At 43.0% G+C, this 23526-nt stretch overlaps 1 protein-coding gene across 2 annotated transcripts; it reads right to left on the reverse strand.

The window, feature by feature from the left end:
- Positions 1-656: 656 nt before the first annotated feature.
- Positions 657-22365, reverse strand: mapk6 (mitogen-activated protein kinase 6). Of its 2 annotated transcripts, none has more exons than XM_080730801.1 (8): positions 22247-22365; positions 13557-14418; positions 11197-11514; positions 5142-5286; positions 3869-4033; positions 3091-3286; positions 2670-2796; positions 657-2546 (listed from the first exon to the last, which is right to left on the reverse strand). In XM_080730801.1, the coding sequence occupies exons 2-8, from the start codon at positions 13791-13793 to the stop codon at positions 1416-1418; spliced, it is 2319 nt and encodes a 772-aa protein (XP_080586927.1). In that variant the 5' UTR covers positions 13794-14418; positions 22247-22365; the 3' UTR covers positions 657-1415. The 2 variants fall into 2 exon arrangements, with proteins under 2 accessions (XP_080586927.1, XP_080586926.1); XM_080730800.1 differs by lacking the exon at positions 22247-22365 and adding an exon at positions 15692-15801.
- Between the last annotated feature and the right edge of the window lie 1161 nt (positions 22366-23526).

Here is a 23526-nt window from a genome sequence, read left to right on the forward strand (position 1 = left end):
CAAATGTCCATAAATGTTCTACATGCTACATCTTAACCTAATTTATCATGCTTGCTTGGAAAAAGGAAAAAAAAAGTATATGAATTAAATAAAAACGTACAATTAAAATAAAATTAATGACATACAATATACTTCACCATTAACTTTGTTTTAAATGTACCTTCTCTTGCCTCCATGCATGTGATTTTTACATTTAGATAAAAAATAATTAAGACTTTCAGGTGCTTCTTATAACCATAAAGCAGTTTTTCCACTAAGAAAAATGCACCTATAAATTAAAAACAAAATAAAAAAAAAAGAATGATGACCATTAGGACAAAATTGATGGAAAATGGAAAGCTTCAACTTCTTCTAGACCGTTAAAACAATGGATTTTGCACCCTACCATAAACAAATGAACACTTATACACTCCCAACATAGTGCCAAGATGAAAATGGAAATCTGTCCAACCTCTCATATTTCCAATAATCACATTGAAATAACACATCTTGTTAAAATAAATATTTCATGTTCTAGAAATAAATAATGATTATTGAAACACCTCACTATGTTAAATTCCAAAGTCAGACAGATTAGATGTGACCACGTCACTTCATGATATGAGGATGCTTGTGTGTATGCAATTCATGTTGTGCATTTGTGTGTGCATGCGTGCGTGTGTGTTTTTGTGTGTGTGTGTGTGTGTGTGTAAAGCACTAGTGCGGCTTCGAGTGTCTCTCGCGGCTGTTACCTTGAGGTAGATAACACATTTACAAAGGTCTACAATAAATGGTTGCTGGCATCATGTGTCAAATAAAATTTACAGTATGAAACGGGTAATTTAGGAAGCTTTCTTTGAATGAAACTAACATAAATAAGTTACAGACACAAAAATAAACATTAAACCGTTTGCCTGTGTCTCCCCATCCCAGGAAAGGCTGCCGGTTTCAAAGCAGTTACACAGCCTACAGCAATGATATCAGTGACGATGTCTCCTAGAATCACTCCTCGAACACAGCTCAGCGTCTTCACCCTATCCAGTAAAACCAAGCCTTAACACCACCTCCTATCCGTCCGTCCGTCCGTCCGTCCGTCCATCAAACAAACCATCCATCTTCTAGCTACCTTTCTATTGCCTCCTTCTCAGTTTGTATACAGTACATAATCGTGTGAAAGATGACATGTCAGTTTAGCGATGGGGATGCAGACAAAACTCATAATGGCCCGGTGAACAAGGCTCAAAGTGATGACCAACACTGTCATCACCCCTTTTAAGTTGGTATACAAAAACAATAAAAAATAATTAAAAAGTAACGTAAATAAAAAGGTATGAAATGATTCAAGTAAAACAATATACCATTATAAAAACAACAACAAAAAAAGTAAAAACTGAACAGCCTATTATCTTGCACTGCGAGTTGTTTTTTTGTTTGTTTTAATTCAGATGCTTGAAAATGCTGCTGTACGTTTTGTGGGCGACCTGCGGGGAACACTTGACAGCAGACGGGGTGAGGGACGCCTGGAAGGACTTCAAAGGTAAATCATCTGGGCTGTCAAAGCCGGGCAGGGCCAGAGAGTCCAGCTGCATGTTGAACATGTCCTCTCCGTCCGTGCTGAGGAAGCCCTCGTCCACCTCGCTCTCTCTCCACCCTTCCGAGGGCTCCGCCTCCGGAGTGGCCGGTGTCTCCGACACCACCTCCTCCTTCCGGCTGAACAGGCGGTCCAGGTAGCTGGTGTAGTTGCTCTCCTTCAGGAGCTGGTCCTCTTTGCCAATGTCCCAGCGCACTTCGTCGATCAGGCAGTCGCTCTCGCCGACTCTCTCCCCGCCGCCGAAGCTCTCCCATGGGTGAGTGGGCTGGACGCTGTCACCACCTCCTACTCCCACCACCCCTCCGCCCAGCTGGGCCAGGTTCACCAGGCATTTCGTCTCCTTCTCCTGACTTATGGACTTTGAGCTTGGGCGAGGGGCCTCCAGATGGGACACGGAGGAGTTGAGCTCATTGAGGAGGCCCACCTCACTCAGGAGGCCCACCTCACCCAGGAGGCCCACCTCACCCAGGAGGCCCACCTCTGGACAGGGCTCGGGCTGCAGGCTGAGTTTGATGGTGCCGGCGATGAAAGAATCAAAGTCAAAAGTGTGCGTCTGCTGGCTCTGGGGCTGCGTCAGGTGTTTCTCCTGCTCCTTGTCCTTCTCCATTGGCCCCTGGGTCTTCTCGGCTTCCTGCAAGGCGATCTGAGCCTTCACCAGCCCGTTCTTCTCACACTTGCTCTTGGCCTTGCGGTCAGCCTTCTCTTTGCTCTGTTGCTCTTTCCAGTTGGAGAGGTCGATGATGAGCTTGGGTTCGTAGTAGTGGTTGACCTCGCTGTCTCCCCAGATGAGGTTGTCCAGGTGGGCGGGGGACACTGCCTTGTAGTTGCACGTAAGGCTGCACTCCAGGTCACAATACTTGTTCTCGTGGTGGTCCTCCTGCCAGGACTGCTCCAGCGGGAAGCGATGGGAATACTCAAAGGACGGCTCGTCCAAGAACTTTTCCCGCTCGCCGTCAGCGTACTTGCGGGGATCCACCTGTAGGGAGATGCAACAACCTTTAGCATTTAAATGTAATGAGATATGGTAAACAGGACATGAGAATCCTCTCTGTCCAAGCCAATATGCCAAATGTGGCTTCTGCATGGTTAAAACACATACCTGAACCTCCTCTTCTCCCTCTGTAATGTCAGAGAGAGCCCGTGGGTCGACCTGGCCCTCCTCTGGATCGTGAAAGCTGTGCAGGTTCCAGTCAGTCTCTGACAGCTGGATGTCATGGTCATGGTACCTGAAAACAGAAGGGCATTTATTTTTACTCCACAAACCTTTTCTCCAGTACAGTGGTTCTCAAAGTGGATTCCAGGGACTCTGTTGGTTCCTTTTGGAGAGTCTAAATTGACCCATACACGTCTGTAACTCTGACAGTGTACAAATGTGTACACTGTCAGAGTTATGGGGGAGACCTTGACATTTTCAAGTTTGAGAAAATACGTGATCAGTACGTGATCTTTAACTATGCTAACAAACCATAAAACTAAACGAAACTCAGGAACTGGTTCTATGCGAGTGTGCACACGCCTACCTGTCACAGGTGGGGCTGTGACCGTTGTCCATGACCACCATGTCATCCAGCTCGTCCTCGATGTGGAAAGGGTGCAGAGAGATGGGTTCATCCAGGGGGAATGAGTAGTCAGCCATGTAGGGGTGGGCAAGGGCCTCTTCTGCAGTCAGACGGTCCATGGGGTTAAACGTCAGGATCTTCTCCAAGAAATCCAGGGCTGGAAAAGAGAAAGCAGAGAGGGGGCGATAAGTTCAGAGAGTATTTGGATTATGAAGAATGTCAATGACCGTGGCTTTGCCTGAAGCCTAACTTATAATTGGGTCGCACGGGGGAAAATAACTGCAAAAGGTTAACAAAGCGGCACATGGCTTGAAAACAGGTTTTTGACATGTGACATTGCTGCGCAACAAATTATATCTTTGGGCGAGAGGAGAGGACATGGAAACGCAGCATCATGTGGGAATACTTCAGCGCAGGGGTCTTCAACAGGGGGTCCTCAGAGTTACTACAGGGGGTTCTCCAGATCTTTGTGTGATAAATACACTGATGATTGTGCTGTCAAACAATTAAACTATATGGAATCTATGAACAGAGTGTGGGGGGTCCCTGCTTCATCTCTCTCTCAACCAAGGGGTCCTTGGCCTGAAAACATTGAAGACCCCTAATTCAGCGTTTACCACTGGTATTTGCCGTTTTCATGAGGCCGCAATTCCCCATATAACGTTTTATGCCTGATTTATACATAGTTGTGCAAATAGGTATAACTCAGACGTGAGTGTGTTGATGTAGCCAGTCCTACCCTGGGGACTGATGTCAGGTAGCAGCTTGGCCAGAGGTGCGTGCGGCTGGCTCATGTCGTTGCGGAGGAACACTGGGATAACGCTGTGCAACTCCTGTTTGTCCTCTTCTCGCAACACGGGGATGGACTCCAGTATCATCTGCATCTGCTCCAACTCATGTGCCCCTGAAAGCAACGTCATTTCAGCTGTTAGACAATACTAACTGGGTTTCCATTCAAATGTAAAATATTGTCGTTGTCGGGTGAAACCCCTGTATGTCCAAAACCGTTTGTTTTGCATTTATCATTTTGAAATGATTTAAACTAGTATAGTGAAAACAGCCGATCTACAAGCACACAGCGCCTCGCGGCAAACTAAAAGTTTCCATCCACTAATATTAGGCCATTACTAAGAGATGATTAATGATATAAGCATTAAGCAGTAGATGGCACTATTTTGCAGTCAGGTGGGATGCATATTATTAGATATTAATTATTAGAAGTCTTTTTGTCTGAAGATTATACAGGCTGCTAGTTGAGAAGAGAACACGTGCAGTCATGCTGTCCCACTAATGTGGGCAAACAAAACCTATTTTCTTAGCGATACTTTCATTTGAGTAAACACGTGTTCACCTCTAGGCAGTTTCAAAACAAGACCAGCTGGGCTGCTTTTGCTAACGCCCATGCCTTTGCTGACAAGTTGTTCTTAGGAAGGAAAGGGTGATGCATCGCCCTCATCCAGTCCTACCTACATTTAGCCACCTGTGTTGTTATGCAGCGGTTCCAAACCTTTTAGCTCGAGACCCAAAATTAGACATTTGTCTGGGACCCAAACTAGTGGAAACAGCAGATCTACAAGCTCACAACGCATCGCTTGAGCTTGTAGATCGGCTATTTTCACTACTTCTTAAACATTTGTTTTCTAATTTATGGAAATTCTTAATTTCATTGATTTCTTCATGAAATTATTGAAGAAAAAATATATATATATATATTTGTGTTTTTTGAGAATGTTTTGAAATAATACAATTAAAACCAAAATGTAGGAAAACTAAAATTAAGGGACCCATAAAAAATTCCCACAAATGGGTCCTGACCCAGTGCTTGGGAACCAGTGACCTAATGCATTTGTTTTTCTCTTGACGTGCCTGTCTGTGTAATAGCGAGAGAGAGTGTGTGCGTGCGTGCGTGCGTGCGTGCGTGCGTGCGTGCGTGCGTGCGTGTGTGTGTGTGTGCGTGAGTGAGTGAGTGTGTGAGTGAGTGCGGAGTCGAGTACAAAAAAGACACTACCAACCTGCAAAAAGGGTCTTCCCCGTGAGCATCTCTGCAAAGATGCAGCCAGCCGCCCACATGTCGATGGCTTTGGTGTAGTTGTTGGGAGACAGCAGCAAGCGAGGAGATCTGTACCATTTGGTGACGGCTCCCTCTGAGAGGTGGCCCTGTGAACATCACAACAAAGACACCACAAGTTCACAATGTGACCCAAGATGTTTACTTCCAATCCAAATGGCAATCAATTAAAACATTTCAATAAGACATACTAAAGACGTACATAATATCGTTGTTGGGTAGAAACCGTGTATGTCCAAAACCTTCCCTTTTTCAGTTGTTATTTTTAAAACGATTTGAAATAGTGAAACTAGCCAAACCCAGATTAGCAGAGGGAGTGTAGCGCCCAGGATTACATTAGACAATTGGCACTGTTTTGCCACACACAGCTCCCAGGCCCCCTGCCAAGTGTTCAACTTCATAAGCCCATGTGCCATCTCTTTCTTGACAGCATTGGTCCGTGTTGGTCACGTTCACAGACCATCCAGAGAGTCCAAAAAGCCCAGAGAGAGATGGAACGGGTTGAATGAGATGAAAGAGGGAGATCAGACACGTGCGGGCGGCTGGCCCCGTCAGCAGACTGAGAGGGCAGGATAATCCCCCCTCGCTCACACTCACACACACAAATCAGTGACACCAATCTGCACTTCTAGGCCACTCCACTGTCAGCAACAATACGTAGCCTGTCTGACTACTTTCAGGGACCGCAGCAACACGCAACACAAAGGCCAATGACCTGTGTGTGTGTGTGTGTGGAGGGGGGGGGGGTCAAATAACACCCTTGCTGGCCTCACTCTCCTGCTGGTGCTCATCCACGGTGGAGTTTTTAAGAGCGGCAAGGCAACCATTTTGGTCGCAGAGACAGCTCCAGTTTCCGCCCTAATTTAGTCACCAATACTTTGATGACAAGTCTCTATTCCGGTTCTCAAACAATTGAGCAGATCGCCGTGGTTGATCCATTGTCAACTCGTTTCTTTCGACATTCAAAAATGTCTGTAATAAAAATGTGTATTTTGTCTGTAATAAATATATTGTATGTTGTATGCATTTTAAATTCAGTTGTCCTTTTACACTATGTTTTGCGTCCCTTGCCCCTAGACTAGGGGACGCAACAGTTTGGCAGGCCGCACCAAGAAGCTGAGAAAAAGGACCCAGAGCAATAGAACATAAAATGTATTCTAAGCAACTGTACGTAAGCACTTTCAACATGCTGACTGAAGCTGCTTAGACAGGCTCTGCGCAACAACTCTTCTGAGGAACAGTCAGCGAATAGCAAGACAGAAGTCAATGCAGTATATGACCTATGGAGAAAGAAATGGAGCCAGCAAAGTGCAGCATTGCAACAGAAATGTCGCAAATTGGGTTATTTTACACAACTTCCCGGAATTCCAAGTCTGCAAACTTTGGACTCTTTTAGCTGAGGGACTTTAATAATCAGATTAGGACCACCTAACTACTGAGAGATTAATTTCCATCAAGTGAAAACTCCTGCAAGGCTCTCACTTACAAGTGGATCCTGTTCTCTCCATGCAGAGACACAAGACACAAGAGACACACACAAAGATAACGTCAGCACAGCAACAGTCACTTTAACCATCCAGTCTAAAGCACAGAGGAAACTGGTCAAATACTCTAAGAGGGGTCCAACTGCCAAGTTGGGTCTAGCTCAGCCTGATATTTTAGTAATTGTTTTACAGATTTGTTCCAACATGGCTGACATGTATTGCAGACCAGCTGAGGTTAAGAGTCCATCCATCTCCTCCTATTCTCTATTGTTTTAAAGACGAATGAGATGCCTTTGTGTCTGTAGAAGCTGCTGCAGTCTGTGGTGCCCATGAGGATTACGATGTTGGATTTCCCCAACAGAAACCCAGTGGACTTATTTATAACCAGCTTTAATCCTCATACAAGCAAGCACCATGCATGACACCATATAGGGGGGATAAAAATAAAACAAATGCCAGTTCCAGAAAATGCTGACCCTGATGCCAGGAAATGTAAAGTAGTAAGGAATACAAGCTTCTGTCTGACATTGATGAAGCTTGAATTCCTTCTTTCTTTTTTTAAGTCTTTTGAACTTGAATGTCAGCCAGGCCTGTGGTATGGATAATTGTGTCATGGTCGCGTATGTCATTTGGAGGGTGGTATTGTGTGTGCAGAATGCAATGCACGTGTGGCGAGGTGACTGGGTCCATCAACCCTACCCCCACGTCCTTATAACATTCCAGAACATTTCTACAGACTGCCATTTCTATGGAGTCCCAAGCCGCTGCTTATTGTACTTAGCAAAAAGCAGGAGCAATATCCCATATCCAGACATCTTTGCAGCCATGTTTACCTTTAGTACATCTGCTTCAATTCACAGAAACGTCCAAATCAGGCGCTTCTCGAAATGGCGCTCAAATGCATTCCACTGTGTACATCTAACCTGTTACTTCAAAGAACACTATAATCCAGTACATTAGTTAAACTCCTTCCAAAACGGAAATGAATCCATGGCCAAGAGACAAACTAGAATACATTTTTCATTACAAAATAGATGCCTGCGTTGCCCCAATGAGTACTCGGCTTAAGGGTCATTAGCTTTACTTGGTGTATAGATTTGGTCAGGCCTTATTAAAACCAGAAGAACCGCTCATGCAAAGCTAACATCTAGCCTAATAGATAAAGCTAAAGCTAGAACTTTCACCCTGTATATGTTTCCAAGTGCAGCTAATCCTAGAGTAAGTGATTCAAGGCTTCCCATCAGTCCCCAACCAGCACTGAGCAAGGCTCCCACGGCAGGAGAAAAAGCTGGCTGGGAAAAGACTGAATAAAAGAACCTGGACCACGGCACGTGAATTCCTGTCGTTCTTGACCCTGTGCCACAAAGGGAAAAACAATCTGCTGAGAGAAACCCACAGAAAACAACAGCTCAGAATCAGCACGGTGGGAAGATAGTGTGCACTCTAAGTATCACATCAACCTTCATAAGCACAGGATGAAGCCAAGCAGGACAGAGTACAAACGTATAACTCAGGCCTCAGCCGTGCTAATTTGTGCATTTGTAACACAGAGGGGTGGGCGATATGGAAAAATACAATATCACAATATTTTTCCAAGCAGTATCACAATACATGTTCTTATCGCGATTCTTTTTTCATGTTGGTTTTTATGGTTATTGTTCAAGTTACTCAACAGTACAACCACCTACAGTACAACTTACAAGGTAACAAAAACTAAAAGAAAAAGGAGTAACAGACCATTTAGACCAGTGGTCCTCAAAGTGGGGTCCAGGGACTCTCTGGGTTTCTTTTGGGAAAATTGACCCTTACAAGTATGTAACTCTGACAGTGTAAAGTTTGAGAACAACTGATTTAGACCAAAATGCAGGTTTAAATGAATTCTCCAATGAATCTCTGCATTAACAATTCAACAGGATTTTTTATAAGGCTCCCTCATTGTATCACGATATATACGATATCTCTGAAAAGGCATATCGTGGAGACATTGTATCGTCTCAACGATCACCATATCGCCCACCCCTAACTCAGAGTGTACACTCCGGGTTACATGAATGAGACTAAACGGTGACTTGTCTGCAACTATATTTACACTGACCCAGACAACAAATTGAAAATGGGGGTAAAAAAAAGCTTCATAATCCATATAGACGCAGCGCACGTTACTGAACCAATGCCAAGGCTAGTTGGCAACGGGTTCTTCTTTATTTAGACACTATGCTTTTCAAATACCATGCACCCAGCTGCTCTCACAGTCACTCTGCAAGAACTGGAAACCGTTTGTGAAAGCTATCTTGTCCCCAGTTACTCTGTCTTGTACCGAGCCAGCGCAAGAATCAAGTGGACTTTAGTTTTTACTCTGAATGAATGTGCGTGTTTTTTAAGTTTATGTGCACACACAGGACACTCAGCAGCAGCCCTGTTTGGCTCCACATTCCACCAGCACATCCAGGGAAATGTACCCCCCCCCCCCCCTCCCCCAAACACACTTCTGCTATCGCAGAAGTAGAGGGACAGATGATAAAAACAGTCATGCTGTCGAGGGGTGAACCACAGCCTGTCATAGTGGTGTTCAAGATCACTTCCCAGTTCCACCCATGATTCCACACGGGCCCCCATGGGCGTTATACATACAGCTGAGCACACAACTAGAATGGCTAGATACACTAAAATATGACATGCACTCAAAACCCCATAACAGACACAACACACAAAAAAGCTGAGCTTTCATTACAAAAACTGCTTATATAGCAGAAAAGATACCCACATGGCAAGACTCGCAATAGGGATGAGTACTGGGTACAGCAACAAGTGGGTGGGGAGGTTTCAGTGAGTGAACAACATGTGAGAAAACTCCCAAACAGTGTTAAAAGTGTAAAAACTGACCTTTAAAACTTTAGAGTTAAACACTATGGTATTTACTGTACAGGCTACATCCATGTATTTCTCAACAAAGCTGAACTGTTGCTCTTCCTATAGAAGCCGATATGTTTTTTTTGGCCTAAGCTATGAGTCACTGGAAATCAAGTCAGTACTTGAAATGTGACCAGACTTGAAAATAGTGGTGGTGGTGGGTTGAGCTGCTATAAAATGATAATTCCAGTAAACTCAAGTGTGTGGTGAACTTGTGACACACTCTAGCTGTACAAGGCAATGCATGAGGCTGTGCCAGTCTGAATGACTGCCTCACGTGAGCTCACAGCAGATCTGGGGATGACTAATCTGAGACACGTGTAGGCATCTGACTGCTTCAGTACTATACGGAGCAAGCAGCTGAAGGGGGAAAAAAAACCTTCCCAATGACGATTCACATAGACATCACACCACCATATGGCCTTTGATTGGAATCTCCAGATCCCTTTGCAAGATGCCATACAGATATAGGGCCATAAACACAACTGGGTACAATTACACTAATTATTTTTCTTTTAGATTCTTTTTCCACCCCTCTCTTTTTAGGGAGGGGGGCTTTTTCCTGCCACCATTGACGGCACACAGCAGATCAACATGAAATCGGGAGAGACACGCCGCAAAGGCCGTTGGGCAAGGCCAGCAGTCCGGGCCACAATTACACAAATTCCGTGGTAGCACCATGGATGGAAACAACAAACTTCATTACCATTATATTAATATCTATCTTGATACTATGAGGTAATATGACCTAGATTGAAGTCTATATTTGTTTCAAATTTAGGCCTATGTAATGACTCATGATCTCAGACATCTGGGTTTAAGCAGGCCAAGCCTACTCGATAGAGAAGCAGCCAAAGCTTCCCAAATAAAGACACCGTTCTCTAAAACGTTAAACATTAAGGGCACCATCTTGCAGGGCCCAACATCAACACGTTGTGAGCTTGTAGACTCGCTGTGTTAACAGGATGAAGGTAGCCTCCTGTAAATGGAAACAAAAGCTCCCACGGTTGATTGATCAACAGTTATGTTTCTCCTGGGAAGGGAAACGGAGGCATGACTTCGAGGAACCCAACCACTTCCCCCTTGTTTACTTCCTGCCATGAAATGGCATCACTCAGGGGAGGACCGTGTTACTGGGCAATAACGGAAACATCACACACTAAGGCAAGAAGACACTCGTTCAAACAAGGCCAAAATAATTGTGTCTTTGAGAGATATACAGTGCATGTTAACACCAACAACAAATACAGTGCATTTTCACACCAAAAACAAATAACATTCTATAAAGCAGGGTCTTTTTTTTATATTAACCACTTGAACCCTAGCGTCCATATTCAGAGAACTTTAGCCAAAAATAGCAGTCGATCTACAAGCTTAGAGCTTGTAGATCGTCTATTTTCGGCAAACAATGAAACTACCGGTATATGGAATCTATGAACAGGTTGTGGGGGTCCCTGCTTCATCTATATCTCAACTAAGGGGTCCTTGGCCTGAAAACGTTGAAGACCCCTGAAAAGTAAACAGAAGCTGTATATTTTTTCTAACGTTGCGCAAAAACATTATGACCACGTGACACTGGAGTAGTTGACTGAACATTGCTCTTACCTTGTGAGAGTAGTGTGGGTCCATAATGCGAGCCAGGCCAAAGTCCCCGATCTTTAGCACCAGGTCCTCTGTGTTGACAAAGAGGTTGGCCGGCTTGAGGTCACGGTGCAGCACGTTGGCAGAGTGGATGTATTTGAGGCCCCTGAGGAACTGATACATGAAGAGCCTGGCGTGGCCCTCGGACAGGAGGCCTCGCTCTAGCAGCCGGCAGAGATCCGTCTCCATGTACTCCTGCACAATGTAGACCGAGTTGACCTCTGTCAGAGACACCACATCCTCTGTTAGGTGGCGGCCACTGGGGCCCAGTGTCTCAAACACCTGGAGGACAAGAGGACACACAGCATTCAAAGACCTGTTGCAGTTTACTATGTAAAAATCACACCCGTGTGAAGTGGAGCTGTGTGTGTGTGTGTGTGTGTGTGTGTGTGTGTGTGTGTGTGTGTGTGTGTGTGTGTGTGTGTGTGTGGATCATGTGTACCGATTTTTGTGACATTTGAAGAAAATATGTAGGAGAAGGAGCAAAAAGTGTGTTTTGGAGAAAATTCAAGATGGCGGAAAATCTATCATGGCGCAAATGGGCGTGGCCTATATGGGGAGTTGCGTCATGACCCAAGGAATCCAGGGAAAAAATATTTTTAATTTTCCGACCTACGGTTCAAGAGTTACAGGCCAAAACGTAAAGTGGGGTGTTATGGCGCCACCATGCGGCCAAATGACACAATTATTTTTTATTTAATCCTTGAAATCATTATGAACCTCCTCTCCAAGTCTTGAAACTCTAGCCCCTATGGTTTGCGAGAGACAAATAATTGAATGTGAGTTTTTGCAATTCCCATTATAAGTCAATGGGGAAAATTAATTCACTAATAAATTAATATCAATTAAACTATAGAACCTTTCTCTTAGAAAAGTAATAGCCCACGATTCCCGAGTAAGCCGGTCGATTTGACATATGGCGCGAGTGTGTGGTGGCAAAACTGTGGGACTAGTGGCGTGCCGAAGTTTAGGAAGTTCAGGCTACATACACACAGACACACACACAGACACACAGACAGACAGACAGACACACAGACCCACACAGCCACGTATAGGGAGCCTGTGCTTCACACAGCTCCAAAAACATATTACATACTAGGGCATTCACGAATAGTGATTTTTAGTATTCTAATTATTCAACCTCAAAGTATTCGAATAGTCGAGTATTCGACAGGACTGGCCAAACTGTCAAATATTAAGTAAGCAAGAGGCCAACATTGTGAAAATAGACGATCTACATGCTCACAACGCCTCGCAACGCTGTGAGCATGTAGATCTGCTATTTTCACATTATTTATCTGTGGAACCGAGTCACATTAAATGTAATACCTACAATTCCAAGTGCTTGTCAGGGTGGGGGTCCCCAGTTCAAATATGTTTATTTTGGGGGTCACAGCCTAAAAAGGTCTGCAAACCCCTGGTATAGAGCATTAACAAATTCATCCACCAGGGGCATTGACAAAAAACTAAACAAAAAAACGAATATTCGACTTTGGTGAACAACATTGAATAGTTACTTTGATATTCGAATATTTGGTGAATGCCCTATTACATACACATATAGGGCTGTCACGATTATGACATTTTACATGACAATTAATTGTCACTCAAATAACTGCGACGAACGATTTAATTGTGTTTTTGTCTTTGACAATTACATTTCTGTTTGGCTTTTAGGTTTTAAGTTGCACATGGCAGATATGACACATAACCTAAATATACAAAGAAATTACTGACATATTTGACAACTTTATACTTAAAAAAAGAACATTGATAGTGGAAATAGCCGATCTACAAGCTCACAACGCGTCGCATCATGATGCGTTGTGAGCTAGTAGATCGGCTATTTCCACTCGTTTTTTAAAGTGTTTGAAACTACATTAACATTTCTCAACATGGAAACGATTATGCAAAATAATTTCGATTATCTCAAATAATTGCGATTAGACGATTATGTAATAATTGTGACAGCCCTACATTTATACACTTTTTTTCTTTACAAAAAGGAGAGTGCTCTGGCATAGCTCTTCAGATACTAAAGTTATATTACTTTGCATTGCATATACACACACCTCTGAGTAAAGCATATAAACAAGAAAGAGGTAGAATTGAACGGTGCACATGGGTTAGGGTTAGGGTCGCCCAGTAATGTAACAGAAAATGTGCAATCATTCGATGGGACTCTGTCATCTTGCCAGTAGACTAGGGAAAACATCAAAAACCATGCAAAAATGGTCTTGGAAACCATGTCTGACCCAGACAACAGAAAAGAATCATGGGTGTGTAACCGAACAAGAGAACGGGGTGTGAGATCTGTATCTTACCCTGACAACGTTGTCATGGTCGAGACGCCTGATGATCTTGATCTCTCTGAGGGCATGTTTGACACTCTGGGGGTCTGTTAGGACGATCTTCTTCACGGCAACACGCTTGTCACAGTCCGTGTCAACTGCTGAGAACACCATTCCATTCCCTCCGTAGCCCAGAGGTTTCATGTCCATGTAGCGCGGGCCCAGGTCAAAGCCATGGATGTTCATCAGTGACTCAAACTTTTCTGCCATGTTGAGTCTTTTATACTGAGCTGTTGTCCAAATGTTTCCTGGCTACTTTCTCTTATGTTGGTTCTGTCCTGTGGTCAAATCTAATATTTAGCACTGACGTGATTCCCCAACGTTATTTCTTTTTTTAGAGGCTAACTTATCCAACCCCTGCACTGAAGACTACTGACTTCCCCCTGTCAAAGTAATGTGGAGTCAATGTGTCTTGCCATTTTATTAGGGGAACACAATTTTTGAAGTTAAATTACTTTTCAAGTCCTTGATGTGGACCTATTTAATAATTTAATGTCCTTGTGTGATTAGTGTTTAAATGAACTTCAATGGAATGGACTTTGCGGCCAATTAAAATTCAATGAATTTGTTTTACTATAAAAGCATCTGGTTGCATCCTCACAGTGCAGATACGTTCAGTGTATGACTGGTCCTGAGCAGCTTCATATTCCTGTTCCAATTAGCACTTCCTCCTTTATTTTATTTTATATATCTATTTTTCGGTCCACCTTATCTGAAGATCTGAAATTGGTCTGGCCTTAAAGTCATCAATGAGTTTCCTCCCCCTCAATGATCGGGTGGCTCAAGCTCGCCACAGTCACAATCAAAACTATCATCCATTTTAAATGAGCATAACCTGAAAGACACAAAGACAAAGAGATGCAAATTAAGTCTCTTGGCATGGTTTCATATGCTTTTTTTTTTTAAACAACGAATTACAAACGGATTCATTCCGAGCAAGGCTTTAGTTAAGTGTGACCAAAAACCACGTCATTGTCTCTCTCAGACAAGACATTACTCTCTCTTTTTAGTCATCACACACATGATGAGCAATGCAGCATATCGACTCACGTTCTTTTTCCACTATTCATCTTCAAACAACTTCAAAGGCAGGTTTATTATTACAACTAAAGTTGGCTATTAAACACGTAAAGGAAGTTGTCATTTTCCATTTGTGTCACTTCTCGTCAATGGAAGTGTCGCCTCCCCCGCGTTGCTTAGGTTCCATTTGACTTTAGCTTTATACCTTGTATATACACAATAACATGTATATAACAAAGAAATGTGTAAAATGCTGTACCCCCTCCAACTGTATATATTGTGTCCCCCTTTTTCAACTGTTTTTACTATATTATGACACTTGCTTTGGCAATGTAAACGTATGTTTCTCATGCCAACAAAGCTCATTTGAATTGAATTGACTTAAACGATTGGCACATAAAGAAATGAGGTGAAAGCATTTATATCATTATTTCCCCCCTTATGTTATTGGTTACTGGCGCTCTGTAACATTATGCTACCAATAACATACGACTTATCTCAATTCTCAACGCCATTTGGTAACTAACTAGCCAGTATTACAGTGCTTATAGTCTAGATTACCTTGACTCCCTCTATATCAGTCAGTAGTATTGTTGTTAAATCTACGAGTCTATCAATTTCTCGTGCTGTATCTTGTAACAATGTTTACAAACACAAAAGAAACGAAGGGGGATTATCTCTCAATCCTGCCTCGGTGTAAAAGAGGGGACTCGCTGCTTCATGCCTTGAAAATGGAGGCACACACACAACACAACCCCGTCTACCAACCCTAGCTTCTACATCCAGCCATATAAAACACATATACATCAACATGTATCATTATGTAAATCACTATAAAACGTTTGCTTATTTAGTATATAGATGCTCAGAACACCCATAACGCGCATAATAGAAGGAAACCCCGTGAGATCAGTGAACAAAGGAGCCGTTGTGTTAGCCAGCCAGTCAGCAGCACGGTGACTACGTGGTCGTTCACAAAGCCCCCGCTTACCCAGCTCCACTGTCCAAACCACCATTAAAACACAGCCACGGTATAATAACCAACACACAGCATGGTCGGATCGAAAAACGACAACGGGATCACTCACGGTTCTCGTCCTAATAAGCATCAAAACGGTTCCACCAGACCAAAAGGACGCGGTTGGTTTGAGGACGCGCTCCTCCGCTCCGTCTGCCCAGAGGAGATGTGTGAGTGCGGTCGCCATTTGGGGCGGAGCTCTCTCTGTCTGAGAGAGAGAGAGGTGGGACGTTCGCGAACGAATCGACTCGAGTCGATGAACGGCTCTTTGAAATGAGCGATGGGAGCCGTTCCTTTTTTTTAAATTCTTATTATATATATATATATATATATATATATATATATATATATATATATATATATTATTGTATTATTATTATTTTTGAGGAACGGCTCCCTAATTCTTTACAAAGTAAAAGTATTACTAATTTTAATTCCTAACTGCTACAAGTAGTAAGTTCGGAAATAAAATTTACTTGAGTAAAAGTACAAAAGTATTTGTATGAAAAAGTACCAATAGTAGAAAGTAGGCCTACTCATGCACAATGTCCCATTTCACAAGTTTTCCAATTAATAAAATGTAGAATGTTGAAAATAGCAGATCTACAAGCTCACAGTGCATCGTGTACAAGCAGGCCTACGCAACACAACATCTGTCTAAACACCTGAACGTAGCCAGAGGGCTGTCTCCTGGTCTGTGGAATGTAAAATAAGAGCACTCTTTACCTATAATGTGTTGTTTTTAATGTTGCTACACTCAAAATATAAAATAACGTTTGAAACTACAGACAATTGTAGCTATGTAGCCTAGGTATTTGGATTTGGAGGTAGGCCTATGATATTTTTTTTATCAAAGTAAAGAAATACGTTTTAATTGAGCGGTAAATAAAATCTTGCCCATCGTTTTATAAAGGACAATTTACTTTTCGGGCAAGTGGGCATGACTTTTGGGCAAGTAGAATATGACCCGTACTTGCCCGACGGGCAAGTGCCTTTAAGACCTTAGTGTCAACCCCTGGTACAAGCGTTGCGACACATTTTGAGCTTGTAGATCGACTATTTTCAAATGGCTATATAATCTATATAGGGTTGAAGTGATTTGTAATTATAATCAAAATCTACAAAGTAACTGGTAACTAAAATAGGCCAGTCTTTTGAACGGCCGGCTCTTTGAAAGGAACGGATCCCAGAGATCTAGCTCACTTCAAAGAGACATAAATCCCATCTCTATCTCTGAGAAAGAGAGCAAAAGCAAGACGCAAACTCTCGCGACACGGAGCGATATGGGGGAGGGGACACTAACTTGCGGTGTTTGCGTCAAAGCCAAAGAAAGATGCCTCCGCCGCAGATCTACAAGCTCACAACGCGTCGCGTCCGTGATGCGTAATGAGCTTGTCGATCTGTTAATCTGATATTTCCTCGAATCGATCGTAAAAGGCGGGAGGCGGCAAATTCAAAAATAGTCACGCCCTCCTACGAAATATATAAATACGTGTGTACAACAACAACAACAACAACAACAACACTCACTCACACATTAACGTAATTCATTAACAACACACTTTACAACAACGTTCTAACTTACTGCTCCAAGTTTAACCAGGAATAGGTCTACATGTGGACCCATGCTGTTCCCTGCATGGCAACTAACCAACAACCTGATATAAAAATTAGCAATCTTATTGTATTTTTGTATTTATTTTAAACTTATTATTTCAATCATACAAGGTATCAAACGTATCAAAACAAAAGTCATATCATATGTGATATATTTTTGTTTTGATATAGGCTAATGTAAAAGACGCACACACACAAACACACACACACACACACACACACACACACACACACACACACACACACACACGCAGAAAGAAAGTAGATCCAAAATTAGGCAGAATATAGGAATAATAATAATAGCTGTAGCATGCAATCACAACACCAATGAAATAATGCCACAATAATAGCAAGTCAGGAGCCATTCTAGCTATATTTCTAGGAATTTGGAAAGCATGCAAAGCAAAACACGAGCAAACATGACATTTCCTGCAGGTGTTGCCATTGCAAGTTGGTCTTACCTGAAGGATATGGGGTTTTAATCTTCTTTCCTATGTTCTGGTGTTTATTTTAAATTGTCTTCAACCAAAGTACAAATCTGTGGCATGTACCGTTTCACAGACAACCTTAACATTCTAAAATGTTAAATGTGTCGCAGTGTTTCAATAAAACTATCAGTAGCTGTTATCTGTACTGGCTGATTAGCCCCATTCACGGCACGCACGCAAAGTGTCGACCAGTCTATTTATTTTAGAACATCAGATGGCAAATCGTAATCTCTTGCATCTCCCAATTTAGCAGTTTTTGTTGATGCTCAAAACGCACGACCAGATTGTCACGCAGTAGCCTTCTCTCTGCATAGGAGGAAAATCCCTCGATAGGTGGCAGGTCCTTCTCCTTCGTGCGTTGGCAGATTTTGGAAAGACCACCTGTCTGTCATCGATCTGCACAATAAGTCCTCTTCAATCTGTTTATCATTAAACGACTGGACGTTTTCCCCTCAATTGAAATATCGAAATCCTTCAAAACAGCGGAAATGTGCACTTAAATAATCATCTGGCTCGATCAAATAATTCTGCCAATCTGCCTTGCCCTGTTTTATGGTCCTCCCAGTGGATGATGATGATGTGAATGAATGGTGTTTGCACAGAAGCAGCCGCCGCAGTCTACATCAGCATCATCCGCAGGCCATGTGAGCGCCCATGTGCCCGAGAATGCAGTAGTGCATGTGATTGGTACATGGATCCCCTCTCTGATAGGAGGAGGACTGGACTGCACGCTGTTGACTAGCCTATAACAGGGGTCTTCAATAACGTGGGGAGATGGAGCAGGGTGGGGCTACAACATATTAGTCTGGGATCACTTCACTTTTCGGGTTTGTAACGCGTCCAGCAGATTACCAAGCGTGTCTATGAAGGGAGCGCTCGTTTTATGGTTAGATGTCACAGTTATTGTCCACGACATTAAGTTATTGTCCACGACATTGCAAGCGGCGCGAAGGCCAGCGGACCTTGGTCCTGCTCTTCGCCCCCGAGCGCCGCAGGCGCGAGTGGCCGCGAAGAGCGGGCCAGGGCCGCGCGGCCGGCGGAGCGCCGCGCGAGTTACGAAGCCGTGGTGAATGCAATCGTTATATTTATGCCCAGGCCGTAAGGCCTGGGCAAGCGCACGATAAACGCAATGATAATTGGGTTTTGGTGCACCTCGCGCGGTCCAAGTGACTACAACCGAGCGCTCCCTACGTCCAGTTCAGCCAATCACAGGGGGCTTGGGGGAGACCGGAACCAGACCGGAACAGGGACAGCCTTGGGCATACGCCGCGTGATATTGAAACGTAACGGCATTGCCGCAAGTCCCGGAAAAGACGCGCTGTGATTGGCTGAACCGGACGTAGGGAGCGCTCGGTTGTAGTCACTTGGACCGCGCGAGGTGCACCAAACGTTGCGTTTATCGTGCGCTTGCCCAGGCCTTACGGCCTGGGCATAAATATAACGATTGCATTCACCACGGCTTCGTAACTCGTGCGGCGCTCCGCCGGCCGCGCGGCCCTGGCCCGCTCTTCGCGGCCACTCGCGCCTGCGGCGCTCGGGGGCGAAGAGCAGGACCAAGGTCCGCTGGCCTTCGCGCCGCTTGTAATGTCGTGGACAATAACTTAATGTCGTGGACAATGACTGTGACATCTAACCATAAAACGAGCGCTCCCTTCGGTAATGCCGTTACCTTTAGATATCACGCGCATACGCCAGACGCGTTTGTAACCGGTCTGGAGCGGAAACCACAAAACGTCATGTTGTAGTACTCAAGGACTACAATTTGGCCGGAACTATCCACCGGAAACAGTTTTAACCCAAAATAATTCCCCTGCGCTCAAGGACATACTTTTATGGCCTACCTAATAAACTCCTCGATGCGGAGTAGTTTTGCTTTTGAAAAATTAGTTTGGTATATTCATGTTTTAGTCCAACTTTTAGCGACCGGCAAAACCACACTAGGCTACTCGAGCATTTTAATAGGGATTGGGGAAACAAACGGTGGGAACCAAATCAAAGCGACGCCGCTTCTTCTAGTGGTTTCCGTGCTTTAGGCGGAAACCAAACGGTCTGTTGTGAACGAACACCAGGCTCTCTCCCGGGAGAAAGCCTGGTAGGCGAGGTTAACAACATATAGATATTGTAAAATGTGTTTCAAGTGTATAAACATTCCATGTTATTATTGTGTATTCAATACTATGCTAATAGATATATTCATGCTTTTTCTTTTAAACTTGCATGTACAAGTGGCCGTACCACTGCCATTTAGCTATAAACATACCTTCTGAGAACCAATGTTAATACTATCAATCACTAACAACTTTTTTTTTTTTTTTTTTCTTCTTTTTTTCCCCAACACTTTCAGGGACCCCCCACAGTATCCCTGCAGACCCCCTAGAACCCCTGTTGAAGACCCCTGGTCTATAGGCCTGCCCTGAGTAGAGAGTGACATTGACATTGCTGCTTTGTTCAGTGATCCAATCTTTTAAGCTAGAAAGAGATGATTGATGATGGTTGGTTCTGTTGTCAGTGAATGAGATTCATTAAAACCATGCACGTGAATATTCATCTTTTCTTTGTAAAATCAACCCCAGTTGATAGAAACACTTTACATTTCCTGTTAAAGCGGCCAATTTCGATCTGTTATGTTATGACTTTGATCAGGGACGTGCAGAGAATGTTAGAGAGGCAGGGGCTGAAATTTCTAAAAGGGCCTTTTGGTGAAAATATCGAAAATAGCAGACCTCCAAGCTCACAACGCGTCACGCTGCGGCGCGTTGTGAGCTTGGAGGTCGGCTATTTTCAGTGCTTGATACCACACTGAACTAATCATAATCAAGTGAATACTGGAGATGTGGCATAACGGCATGGATTTCTACACAGAGGGCACAATTCTTTCAACATAAGATGCTGCATTCAAGTTCAGGAGAGTTAAAGGCAATTCTCTTGAATGCTGCCTTCAGGTATGGCATGGAAAGGAGGGCATTTGAATTTCTTTCACCATAGTGAAAACTGCATTCATGGTCTGGAGAGGGCGCTTTTTACAGGAGGGCTATGTGTGCACGTGCCTGATTTTGATATTTGGCTGGGTGAGATCCAACAGAGTGACTCCTCTCCTGGGACACAATCTACAAAGTGTCAGATAACGATAAAGGCTTATTAAAAAGGTAACGTGTGCATGTGAATGTGTTTGGATGACATCCTAACCTCATGACTATTCTTTGTCTTGACTCCTCAATTATGTGCATGAATGAATATGGGTCAAATGAGGCAACCTTATATCTTTACTTATCAGAGAAAAGATAATACTCTCTATGTGAGAATGGCCCACTGCTGACAAAATAGTGTGGCTGTCATGCTTACCTAAGTGTCAGGCGAGGTGCAGAGCGTCACTGACTCACTATGTTGTAGTTATGGCTTCAGAGAATGATATGTTGGCCAGAACTGTATAGGCTACTACTGTGGCTTTGTTGTATGTCACAAAAATAAACACAGAATAGAGGTAGGTCTACTTTATACAATTTGCCAATACTTCGTATCATATCTGCTTTAGAAATATGTATCCTAAAATAGTTGTCTATTCTTTTACAGTAGGTTACTACAGGTACTTGGTTTATCTTATCTTCTGAGTGTGACATTTTGACCAATTGGAAAAGAAAGATGAAAGGTCATATATCCATTCCACTATAATATTAGTATTTGGTCTCAAAATACTCACTCACTTATTTACTACTTACTTACTTACTTACTTACTTACTTACTTACTTATTACTTATAAGCCCTTTGCTCCTCTAGGGCGCATATAGGCCATCATCTCAAAATTATTCTATTTATGTGGAATAAGTCTTTATCAATATTACACTCACTAGTTTTACATTTAATGGTTTAAACATTACAATTATGTCATGTTAAATCATGATATGATTTAACAACCTTTGCTGTCTTTTGCTTTCTCTTAGATAGTCCTTGCTTAAATGATAAATAGGCAAGAACTTTCTGAAACGGCAAAAGTGATCTTGACTCTATCACTAAACTGAAATAAAATGTGCTTTTACTGGAAAATCTAAGTTGACTCCTGCATTGGCGTTGTGTGGTGAGACATCTGTGTTCCTTAAGCCTGAAGTGTGGTGAGTACTGTACACTATGTTTACCTGTCTGTATGGTGATGAATCATACGACACACGCAATCAGCCATGGTCACATACAGACACAGAGACACTCACGCACAGGCACACAAACACACACACACACGCACGCATGGACGCACGCACACAGCATGTCTTGTCACAGAGCTAAAGAAGTCAATCATAACATTCTACATTGCTATCTCATTATAGCAACAAAAACAATTCCATCAACTCTTTTACACCTGTAATTGTTTGATGTGACAATATATAGCTGATTCTGATCCTGAGATACAGTGGTTTCCCATTCAACTCCATAGATCTTTGCCTGTTGATATTTTCATACAGTCAGCACCCTTATTCACTCCGCAGAAAAGATGTTAAGTCAAGCAAAGTTAGCGTCTTGGCATTTCTTACCATGGTTGAAATCCTCCAGAGGCTTACAGAAAAACATTGTAGAGCAGCTGTTAGTCCATAAAGTGTATATACATCCAACACCGACCCCACAACCTGGGGGGAGCAGAGGTTTGTTGCGGATCACCAGCCCAGTCCAGCATGAGAGGTAGCCGTATCTTGTACAGAATTGTATCCTCCTGTATATGTACAGTATGTATACAGTATGTGAGACTGGTGTGTGTGTGTTTATTCTAAGAGCCTTGGTGATGTGTTATCCTATTCCATGTGCCTCTGGTTGTGAGGTGGAGCTCCATGGAGAGTTAATATAGGCCCATGTCAGAGGGGGGAGGAGACAGCTCTGTGTATGGACTGGCCTGCCAGTCAGTGTGTCAAACCATTGCAGTCCACTGTCAACACCTCTCCCTCTCTATGTCTGTTTCTTAACCCCCTCTCATTCTCTCTCTCTCGCTCTCTAAAATGTTTTTATTCTGCATCCGTGTCACATTGGTTTGCTCAGAGATAGTTTATGAGTGTGTATGTACAGTAAGTAGTTCATGGGTCCATTGTGTATGCTTTTGTGTCTGTAGAAATAAGGCTTTGATACTCAAGTTCAACTTACATGGTTGTTCACTTGACAAAGTGATCTCCTGTGATTTGTTTTCAGCAGTGTCGCGAAGAATTCTCGGCCTTGTGTATATCTTGTGTTATTGGACAGGAACCAGTGATAGCTTATTTTTATTCTTCTCTTATGTAAAGTAGGTCGGAGGTCTTACGTACGTCGTACGTACTTACTTACTTACTTACTTACTTACTGTACTTACATAAGAGAACATTTTTCAAGTGGTCAAGAGCACTTTTCCACAAAATGTTTGTCCAATGCAAGGAAACACACATTTTAAAGTTGAGGAGAAAACAAAAACATGAATATAATCAAATTTAGATTGTTTTAGACATTTTAGACTGTGTTAGAATGTGTGATTTTGATATTTTAAGTCTATTCACTACCTTTATCGTCCCAGAAGGGAAAAGTGCTTTGTAGATATGTTTATGTTCATGAAATGTAAACATGCACACTTTGCACAGAAAACACTTACCATGACAGCCATAACAAACACAAGATAAAGTAATCAGAACATCATCAGATAACAATCAAAATAAATATCTTTGCCTGTGCGTGTTCAGCAAATTAATGGTGCTGGGGATGAAGGAATTTCCACTTCTATTAAACACCCAGATGGAAATGACATGGTGTGGTCAAGGTATTCCATAGTGGTGTTGGCCTTTTGAACCGATTGTTTGCA

The sequence above is a fragment of the Nannobrachium achirus genome, assembly GCF_963921795.1.
Source record: "Nannobrachium achirus genome assembly, chromosome: 7".
NCBI classification, from domain to species: domain Eukaryota; kingdom Metazoa; phylum Chordata; class Actinopteri; order Myctophiformes; family Myctophidae; genus Nannobrachium; species Nannobrachium achirus.

Bases quoted from the DNA above. Each gene is read 5' to 3' on its own strand.
- mapk6 (XM_080730801.1), bottom strand. From the start codon at position 13,793: ATGGCAGAAAAGTTTGAGTCACTGATGAACATCCATGGCTTTGACCTG. The intron at 3,287-3,868 runs GTAGGACTGGCT...TCTCTTTTCCAG, and splicing joins ACCTGACATCAGTCCCCAGG to CCCTGGATTTCTTGGAGAAG. The intron at 2,547-2,669 runs GTATGTGTTTTA...ATCTCCCTACAG, and splicing joins AGGGAGAAGAGGAGGTTCAG to GTGGATCCCCGCAAGTACGC.